Raw genomic sequence first — 11,341 nt, 5'->3', positions numbered from 1 at the left:
TGACATGAGGTTGTTTCCAAGAAGGCAGTGCTAGTCAGTAGATGTGTGTGCAACAGGAGACAATTTAAAATTGATTTAGGATCTGTAAATGAAAATAAAATTGCAACCCACATGCCATAAATGGAAAAAAGTTGATAATATACTGTACTGAAATTGTAATCTATATGATGTAGATATAGAAAAGACATAAACTGAAACTGTAACCTGAATGTTGTAGAGATGTTATGATAAAGTAATTATAAAACTCTGGTTATAGATTTGTTATGAACATGTAATGAAAAGCTTCTATAATACTCGTATATTATGGGCTATATATTTCAGAGTTTACTTTTGGAGTCTATGCCTATTGTGTCTGTTTGATGCTGCAATGCAGACAACTTCACAGCTACCATTATCAGTGGATGAGGATAATATCATGTCCCTTCCCCATCCATACTTTGCGAAGCTCTTTAATTGGCTGTTTCATTTGTTATAGCAGTAAATTACTGGAATGTGGTTGACAGAGCAAAATATGGGTGTGTTGACTTAGAAGCTCTCTGATTGCCCTATTTCGAAGAAAGTGTCATTGCTGAGGACAAGGGAGGAGGTAGGTGGGAGGGGGGGGGGAGTGAAGAGGAGGGAGGTGAGGGAAGGGGGAGGGGAGTGGCAGGAGGGAAGGGGGGATTGAGAGGGGAAGTGGGAGGATGGAGGCTTAATGATACAATATGGTTTCCCATGCATTTAGGCAGGTCAAAGGTCAGTTTCTATCCAAAGTGTATTTTGCTCTCCCATAGAGGTGCTATTCCTATCAGGATGTTTCTATCAACTGAATAATTTTCTGTAGATTTTATACATACTTTATTGTCACACCATGACTTTCATAAATCAGGTCCCAGCTATAATACAGCTCCATTGAAAAGTAAATAATTTGTAGAGAAAATAACTTCATTTACTATCAAATATACAAACATTTCATTACATTGTGGATAGAAAGTACCACCTTAAACATAGACACAATACTTAAAGTACTATTTGTTTAATTCCTTTTCAGTTTCATGCTTTCACTTTGCTTTTCTGTTCAAATTGTTTCTGCACTCTTTCAGCTAGGCTTATTACTACTTTGCCATCTTCTGTGTCTTATACTCTTTCAATCATTTCTCTGTTATTTCTACTTCCTTCCTAAAACTTTTGCTGCATCCAGCCTCTCTCTGGTTATGCCCAGCGTTCCACATGTCTTTCCCCTTCCTCCCTCCTGTTTTAAATTTGTGTGTGTCCTCAGCATAAATTCTTCTCACCAAACATATGAGAGTGTTTTAATAATAAGTGCCATTTATCTCATTGTAAACTACAGTCACCCATTCATAAAAAGAAAATCATTATGCAATTGATACATTCATTCAAAAATAAAGGCTGCTTTGAATGGACTTAAACAGAAGAGGAAGACAGAAAAAAAGTATAGACTAATTAACAGAGAAGAGTGAATACTGAGTTTCTGAAAACAACATACCACAAGAGGCACCATACAACAGTTTACCAACTCATTACCACCCTGTTTCTTTTTTTTTCAGTTACTTTATATCATAATTAATGTAAGTATTGTTTTTTAAGTCTCTTGATTTTTATTTGTATGTAACAAACACTTTTATATGCTTAACTTTAATTGTCTTTCATTTATTATCCAGCCACATCAGCTTTCTTCTACAGCTGTTTTGATTAAGTCTATTAGCTGATTCTTTTGAGCGAAATATCATGTACATCTGACTGTTGAATACCTAGCTTGTTCTCCGTTTTTTTTTTTTTTTTTTGGTACCTAGTCTCTCTTCAACCAGGTTCTGATTTACTTGCTTATGTTGCTACGGCTGCTTTTCTTCATCATTTTGTTCAATATTGATTTCTCTTTAATCTACTGAACACATTTTGATTCTGGAAGTTCAAAATTTATAATTTACTTTTGAGTGTATCTATGAATGACAGAGAGGTTCATTTGTCAGTCAGTGCATACACATTTTTGTCAGACATTATTAATGCTGGAAAGTCCCATATTTGATTTTCTTAGTGATTATATAGATATTATGTACATTATTGGCAGTCTTAAAAACACAGAACTAATTTCCTAGTGCACATTCACAAATAACATTAAACAGGAAATGCATCTGAGTTCAAAGATATGAATACCATTATAATTATCTAGACAACAGACTCACAAACATGAAACACAATTAGCGACACACTTTGGATAACCCAACTGAACAACGTCAACAATACAGAAGTTCAAAAGAATGTGAAACATATAAGACACAGGAGTTTCATGTATTCCTTTTGGAATCAGTTATCAATAATGATCATCTGAAGAAGAATATTTCCATGTCAGATCATATCACACAAAACAAAAAGCTGCATCACTAATTTTCTTATAAATATATGTTGTTTCATTGAGTGACTTACTGTCCACCACAGATGAAGCTAATATTACACATACAAGAAGTATGCAGGACAATATTTTGCTTTGGACACTGGCAAGGATTGCTATTTATTGTTTTATTTCTTGAGGCACCTTTGACACAGCTTCCAAGTAATCTTTTCGGAACACCTTGTTCATGATGCCTCCAAGATAAGTTCTAACCCATACTGGAGGTATCCCATGAAAGAAATACTGAAAAAAGATTTAATTTTTAAAATTCTGTAATCATCCTTAGCTAACAAATAATACTCACTTTGCAAATTAAAATGTAAAAAGACTATCTGCACTTTACCTGTATTCCATGTGCCCAGTAACCAGTTGTGCTGTTTAGCCTGCCAAGAGTGTTTACAGCATTTCGTGCATATGTTGTAGCATCAGGAACAAATAGGTTTGTTGACTGAAGCCGATGACTGAATGCATTCATCTTTGTGTTTACAAACAATGGTGAGAGGTGCTGTACTGTTATTCCATACTGGCTGTATTCATAGCGTAGAGCATCTGAAAAGCTTTTCACAAACACCTGCAAAAGAGAAGTTATTCTGTAAGTGTAATGGCACCACCTAACATTAACCATGGAAACCAAGTAGCTAATATAACATTACTATCAACCACTACGGCACAATTACTCAGACTCCAGGATTTAGACCAGCACAGAGCCAGTCTCAACCCCTTTGTCTGTATGTGTGTTGATGCAAACAGTGGAGTGCGTGCTCCAAGTGTTATGTTTGGTGTGGTGTTATTCTGGTGGACCCTATTTGTGATATACAGAACTCTGATATGGCTTGGAATATATACTTAAGATTGCTTGCATTGTTTCCAAATAGTATCTTGTAAACATATCTCTTCTTGTTATTAAGTTCCTTTAGTAGTGTGTGTACTCTGCCTTATTATAAAAGTCACTGAAGATGGAGATATTAATATTCAAAATAATTTTATTTGCAGTCAAGACTGCAAACAAATTTGACAGCTGGTACCATGTTTTGATGATTATATCACCTTCAGATAGCCTGTCCTTATTTTAAACTCTTGCACATTATGATCCATCAGGGGATGTTGTCTTCAACAATTGTCAGCAGCTGAACATGCAACTGCTGGTCAGCTTCTGCTAAGGTACAGTTTGGTGCATTATTATATACGTTTAGTGCTCTCATAGAAGTTAAAAACTTGGAGGTATTTTGTTTAGTTATAATCAAGATACTATCACAAATACCAACTGAATCTGTCAAGATTGGTGCACTCTCTGTGAACATCACTGCCTGTGGGTCATTTGCCACATAATCAACACTATCCATGTATTCCTTATCCCTATCTATTACTATTTTTATTCATCTGCTAACTTTACCCATCATACCTCACTCTTCTCCAGACCAGTCAACTTCTTCTCCAGATTAGGTTCTTTCTATACCAATGCCATACCTTTCTGTTAGGTGTCATTACTCATAAAACATGAATACAAAATTATTCAACAACTGTCAATTAGTATGGCATTTCTGAAATAACATATATATTCATTACTATTTTGATCATTATTGTTACTATTATTCTTTTTCTTATTCTTCTTCTTCTTATTATTATTATTCTATAATAATAATTATTATTAGGGACTAATACTATGCACACTGTAATGATTATCATATCCATTATCATTATTATTATTATTATTACTATAATATACTGCTCATATACTAGATATTGTGATGTTAGGATGTCTAGTTAGAGTTAAGGGAGTGCCTGAATGCCTTAATCTTGCCAGGTGAGATAAATTCTGTAGTAACAAAGTAATACACGAAACTGATCCAAGTGACATAAATATGGCTTTATTCATAAACTTCTGAACAATAACAGAAATAAGCCTCTTGTGACTCCACATGTAATAAGACAAAAGAATCACACAGAAGGTGCAATGTAAGTGATACTCAAAGCAACTGATGTGAGTGGTACAAACTAAAAGAACGTAGTGAAAGTGAGATAGTGCTGCTACATGTGTATATAGGTGTGAGTCATCGGTAGACAGCATGGCAGAGACCGTCCTGTGTGCACACTTCCTACAGCCTCTAGTGGCCGGCCTGTGCTGATGCAGTTGGCACTTGATTTAAGTACGCATACACAGTGACACTACGCTCAGCACACACACACTCACACACACTAGTAGCAGGATACAGCTTACCTCTCCCTCATGCAAAGAGGATGGCCAGGTGACAGAGGAGATGCCAACAGCCCAACAAGTGACATATACATTAGATCTGGAGTGGTGGCAGGTGGTGCTGACAGCAGGGGTGGTATGATATGCCGGGAGGACACCAGATCATGGAGCTGGAACACACTTGTATGCCCGAGAGTGGTGGACCTGCAATGTGACCAGTGATAACACCGGAGAGGAGGGTGCCATCATCATCTTTGTGTCGTCATCAGCGGGCAGGTCCCAGTGCACAGGAGATGGAGTTGGACCCACTGGCAACAGCCCCACCAGAACAACAGGATGTGGCAATGGACCCAAGGCCAGAGACGGACCAATGCCCGGCACTGGGAAGCTGGAACCCCAGGGGACTGCACATGGAGAAGACAGCCAATTGGATGGGTGTACCTCCACAGCACGCAACATCAGGCTTGAGGCAGAGGGTGGCAAAATGGGCTGCAATGACAGGGGCCACACTTGCAAACCAGTACCTTCTGGTGGCGAGCGGGTGGCATAACTGTTCAAAGTGGCTCAACACCAGCCCACAGTTGTAGGGACATCACAATGGTGGAACCCCTGGTGGCAGACAACAGCAGCTGGTATCCTCTGGGTCAGTGAACGAACCCTCGCACCCTCACCGGCAATTGTGTCAGGAATTGGTCAGATGGACCTGGCTGTGGCAGGTGCAGTGCAGCTGCAGAAGTTAGAGGAGCATGTGTGGCTGCCAGCCATGAAGTAACTCAGCCGAGCTCTGCTCACCCATAGAAGTGAAGTCATAGGTGCTGGGAAAACAGAGAAGGGCATCATCTGGCAAAAAAATCTGTTTCATTTAGGACTTGAATATACACACTAGTCATTCTGCCTCGCCATTTGACTGAGGATGGAAAGGCAGAATCACAACATGATTAATGCCATGTCAGGAACAAAAATTGAAAGGTGTGAGAATGAACTGGGGCCCATTATTGGAAACTATGGCACAAGGCAACTCCTCAATAGAAAAAAACCTGAAAAACATACAAATTGTGACCTCAGCCAACATCAACATACACCAGAGAATGTAAGGAAACTGGGAAAATGCATACACAACCAAAAGCCAATAGTAATTCAAGAAAGGACCCACAAAGTCTACCTGAATGCATTCCCATGGTTGGCGTGGAGTGGGCCATGGGGCAGAAATGCTCTGGGAGCTCCCTGTTGTCAGGCATACTGCTCATAAGTGGCAACAAAATGGACAATTTTGCTATCAATTCCTGTACAAAATACATGTCTCCTAGCTAACAGTTTAGTGCATGAAACTCCCCAGTGGCCCTGGTGGAGAAGGCATGGGACCTCATGCAGTAACACGGTGGGAATGACTACTCTGGGATAAAAGTCTCCCATGGACAACAACAGAACACTGTCAAAGACAAAGAACAATAACATAAGGAAAAATATTTCCACAGGGGGTCCAAAGCCCAACCCAGCAGTTTATCTGGCAAGCCCTGCTGAACAACCCAAACCACTTGTGGAGAACTGGGTGGGCAGCAATGGCAGTTGCTATGCACGAGCTCATAATTGGGAAACCCTATTTAGTGGCCTGTGTTTCAGTATCAAGCTAGAAGCAAAGCAGTTCTTCATGATCAAGGTCAGGGTCAGGACCCACAGGAAGGTGGGACAAGGTGTCCACATTGGCACATTTAGATGTAAGTTGATAAATTGATTTTGTAATTGTAATGAGACAAGAACAGCCCCCAGCACTGTAGGTGGTGTTCTGCCTTGTCAGGTAAGGATGTGTGAGGGGTAAACAAGAAAACTGAAGGTTTGTGGTCAGTAATAAGGTGAAACATGAAGCTATACAAAAAAACATGAAATTTCTGGAGAGCATAGACTGTGGCAAGAGCCTCCCTTTCCACCTGAGAGTAATGCTGCTGGGCTGGAGTGAGAGATTTAGACGCAAAAGTTCAGAGCCCTTGGTATTCTGGTGCACTAGGACTACAACAGGAACATATTGTGAGATGTCAGTTGCCAAGACTATGTGCTGCTCCAGAGAGAATGTAGCTAAACATGGGGCCAAGAGTAGTTTGGATTTAAACATTTGAAAAGTACGATTGCAATCTGGGTTCCAGCAAAAAGGTACATTCTTGCATAACAAAGCATGCAAAAGGTGGGCTAATGTGGCTGCCCCAGCAGAAATTTATGGTAGTGGGCTATCTTCCTGGCGAAGGCCTGAACCTCTTTCGTGGATGAGAGGTGAGGCACAGACAAAACAGTGAAGATGTGGTCTGGTAGAGTGCAAACTCCACCCTGCAAGACCTCAAACCCCAAGTAAATAATAGAAGGCTGAAAAAAACTGAGATTTCATGAGGTCACACCATAAGCATGTGGACTGTAAGACAGATAACAAAGTGCGCAAACTTTTCAAGTGATCGGTCGTGGAGGAACCCGTGCAACAATATCATCCAGATAATTAGTGGATAGTCAGTTCCTCTAAAAACCATTGTAAAATAACAGGGACATTAGCCACACTAAAATAAAGGTGCAAAAATATTGAGAGAGACCAAAAGGAGTATTCAAAACCAGAATCGCTGAGACTCTTCATCCACAGGAATTTTCTGCTACACTTCAGACAACTCAATTTTAGAGAAGTACTGGCCACCCAATATTTTTGCCAAAATTTCCTTCTGTCATAGGAGATGATATGTACCTACAATGGACTGTGCATTGACAGTAGTACTGAAGTCGCCACAGAGGCAAAGTTTCCTGATGGCTTCCAAACTACAACCTGCACAGACGACCATTCACTAACCATAACAGGTTGATTTATCCCCAGAGATTGAAGACTGTTGAATACTGCTTTCATTTCAGGGTGACAGGACTAGGGCGTGCATGACAAAAACGATACCAAGCTGTGGATTTCAAAGAAATACACTCCTGGAAATTGAAATAAGAACACCGTGAATTCATTGTCCCAGGAAGGGGAAACTTTATTGACACATTCCTGGGGTCAGATACATCACATGTTCACACTGACAGAACCACAGGCACATAGACACAGGCAACAGAGCATGCACAATGTCGGCACTAGTACAGTGTATATCCACCTTTCGCAGCAATGCAGGCTGCTATTCTCCCATGGAGACGATCGTAGAGATGCTGGATGTAGTCCTGTGGAACGGCTTGCCATGCCATTTCCACCTGGCGCCTCAGTTGGACCAGCGTTCATGCTGGACGTGCAGACCGCGTGAGACGACGCTTCATCCAGTCCCAAACATGCTCAATGGGGGACAGATCCGGAGATCTTGCTGGCCAGGGTAGTTGACTTACACCTTCTAGAGCACGTTGGGTGGCACGGGATACATGCGGACGTGCATTGTCCTGTTGGAACAGCAAGTTCCCTTGCCAGTCTAGGAATGGTAGAACGATGGGTTCGATGATGGTTTGGATGTACCGTGCACTATTCAGTGTCCCCTCGACGATCACCAGTGGTGTACGGCCAGTGTAGGAGATCGCTCCCCACACCATGATGCCGGGTGTTGGCCCTGTGTGAATCGGTCGTATGCAGTCCTGATTGTGGCGCTCACCTGCACGGCGCCAAACACGCATACGACCATCATTGGCACCAAGGCAGAAGCGACTCTCATCGCTGAAGACGACACGTCTCCATTCGTCCCTCCATTCACGCCTGTCGCGACACCACTGGAGGCGAGCTGCACGATGTTGGGGCGTGAGCGGAAGACGGCCTAACGGTGTGCGGGACCGTAGCCCAGCTTCATGGAGACGGTTGCGAATGGTCCTCGGCGATACCCCAGGAGCAACAGTGTCCCTAATTTGCTGGGAAGTGGCGGTGCAGTCCCCTACGGCACTGCGTAGGATCCTACGGTCTTGGCGTGCATCCGTGCGTCGCTGCGGTCCGGTCCCAGGTCGACGGGCACGTGCATCTTCCGCCGACCACTGGCGACAACATCGATGTACTGTGGAGACCTCACGCCCCACGTGTTGAGCAATTCGGCGGTACGTCCACCCGGCCTCCCGCATGCCCACTATACGCCCTCGCTCAAAGTCCGTCAACTGCACATACGGTTCACGTCCACGCTGTCGCGGCATGCTACCAGTGTTAAAGACTGTGATGGAGCTCCGTATGCCACGGCAAACTGGCTGACACTGACGGCGGCGGTGCACAAATGCTGCCCAGCTAGCGCCATTCGACGGCCAACACCACGGTTCCTGGTGTGTCCGCTGTGCCGTGCGTGTGATTATTGCTTGTACAGCCCTCTCACAGTGTCCGGAGCAAGTATGGTGGGTCTGACACACCGGTGTCAATGTGTTCTTTTTTCCATTTCCAGGAGTGTATGAGCAGAAAAATTCGTAGCACACTCTATACCTGTTGAAAACTCCTCATACAGTGTTTCCAATTGAGAATATGGTACCTGATCAGAAGCAAGGTGAACTGCATCAGTGATAGAAAATCCAAATCCCTTAAATGCATCCATCATGAACAAGTTCTCAACTCTGGCATCAGTAAACACCAAAAAGTCATGGAACAAACCACTGACTAGTAAGACGCAGATGTCGTAAATTGTCCCAGCAGCACAATGATCTGTTTTTTATAAGTGACCAGTTTCTGCATGACTGGTGTCAACAGCAGTGAGCTTAAACTCACATAGGTTTGAGAATTCAATAACACCACTACAGCACCTATGTCGACCTGTAGCTGTAGAGCTTGGCAAAAAACACTCTGTGAGCAACTTGAGAAAAGTCACCAAGCATGGAGTCACACAGTTTACATCCATGTCCTTATCCTGAGCAACCTTCAGCAAATGACACATAGAGGTGATGTGACCTTTCTTCTGACAAGCATTACACATAGCCCAGCACTTAGGGCTTGAGAGAACAGAAAGAACAAGATGGAAACAGGGAATGCTGATGCTGATGCTGTGGTGGTCACAGCTGCTTGGCCGAGCCTTGATCTGCTTGGCACTGGGCCCACATGTTTACCACTGCTACTGTCGCTTCGTTGTGCAAATTATCTGTTGATCTACTGGGTGCATTTTGTGACACTACTGCCACATTGCCCCATGCTTCAATTTAATCACTCAGTGCCTGAGAAACTTCAAAAAATTATGCTATTTGCAAAACTTCTGCCAACAGGGAGTTTTCACAGAGGAAAGCCTTCTGGTACACTTCCTTGCCCACAGGTAAACAGATAATTACATAGCGCATCATAGAGTCTGCATAAGAGTCATTAAGGGCATCAGTAATGAATTGACACTTATGGCTAAAGCCATGAAGTTTGGATGCCCACAGCCTGCATGACTGGTTTGGTTTCTTGTGGCATCAGCAGAATTCAACTCATGCTACTATGACATGCGTTCATTTGTAATGGTAGTAGGACAATAAACTGCACATATGATCAAAAGTAAGAGCTGCTGGTTCTTGTAAGGCGGCAAGCTGACACAGTAATTAATACACCTTAGGTGAAATTCATGAGAGGAATAAGGCTTTGCACAAATTCGAATCTGTCACACCGAACGCCAAAAAATGCTGTCTGAGTCCTTTTTTATAAGCTTCCTAATCCTCAGCTGAATTATCATATGGAGGAAAAGTGGCTCAATAGACCAGTAGAACAGTGCCCTGCCTGTTAATGGAAACTGACAAAGTGGTCACTGACGAAGTAGGCTGTTCAGTCAGGGCCGGCGTCATGGCATCCATGACTAAACCTGATAAAATAACACATAAAGACTACACACGTCATGTATTGCCAGTCATGTATTTAATGATGTAATGACACGCAACTGATCCAAGTTACACAAATCTAGCTTTATTCATAATCTTCTGAGCAATAATAGAAGTAAGCCTCTCATGACTCCACACTTAACAAGACAAAAGCATCATACAGAAGGTGTAACATAAGCAATACATAGAGCAACTGATGTGAGTGGTACAAACTAAATGAACACAGTGAGAGTGAGTCAGCACTGCTCCGCCTGTATATAGTAGTGAGCTCCCAGTAGACAGCATGGTAGAGACCGTGCCTTGTGCATGCTTCGTACAGGTGCCCTCTAATGGCCTGCCTGTGCTGATACAGTTGGCAGTGACACTACACTCGACATACTCACACTCACATGCACTAGTAGGTGGATTAGCAAATTCATAAATGAATTAATAGTTCAAGGAATATGATTAGTGTTTGTCATTAGAAAATTTTAATAATTCTAAATAAAATATAAGCAATTTTAACTGCTGTGAGAGTGTACATAATGGAGCAGGAAACTGCTCCTTAACAGAAGCTGAGCATCAACAGCATAGTCAGCTGCAGAAGGTTATTGGTGACAGTGTCCTGAGAAGGATCTTAAGGCACAGGAGATATACAGGGCTTTCATAACTTACGTTCCAGTTTGAAAACGCTTTAGAAAGAGAACCACAGCTCAGAATGATGTCAAATTTGATCAGCATATTATTGACATGGGGGGAGGGAGTAATGTCATTGAACAAACAAAAATTAATAAAAATTTGATCAATAGATGGCACTGTGTTTGAGTATACACACCAACACGCATGTGGCACATGTCTGTTCCTTAGTTTGCATCTCCAAGAAGTAGCACGTGTTGCTGGCAAAGTTCTTTTTGCAAGAAGAGTGACTGTGTATCAGTAGCTGTATGGACGTTCCAGATGCTCAAATGTATGAAAAAGTCATTTATCTAAGATCTGCTAAGGATCTGGAGAAAATGATAACAAAATTCGAAAAT

The 11,341-nt window shown here is 42.2% G+C and overlaps 1 protein-coding gene across 1 annotated transcript in view; it reads right to left on the bottom strand.

Moving 5' to 3' along the window:
• Positions 1-848: 848 nt before the first annotated feature.
• The window catches only part of LOC124722397 (inactive hydroxysteroid dehydrogenase-like protein 1), a 143,545-nt gene continuing 133,052 nt past the window's right edge, over positions 849-11,341 (bottom strand). The window contains exons 5-6 of the mRNA XM_047247568.1: positions 2,733-2,960; positions 849-2,632 (exon numbers count right to left, since the gene is read on the bottom strand). Coding sequence (XP_047103524.1) covers positions 2,510-2,632; positions 2,733-2,960 — 351 coding nt within the window. The 3' untranslated portion in view covers positions 849-2,509. The remainder of the gene's footprint in view (positions 2,633-2,732; positions 2,961-11,341) is intronic.

Source organism: Schistocerca piceifrons, chromosome X, assembly GCF_021461385.2.
Source record: "Schistocerca piceifrons isolate TAMUIC-IGC-003096 chromosome X, iqSchPice1.1, whole genome shotgun sequence".
NCBI classification, from domain to species: domain Eukaryota; kingdom Metazoa; phylum Arthropoda; class Insecta; order Orthoptera; family Acrididae; genus Schistocerca; species Schistocerca piceifrons.
The sequence above is the reverse complement of the archived record's forward strand: the minus strand, read 5'-3'. Positions and strand labels throughout refer to the sequence as shown.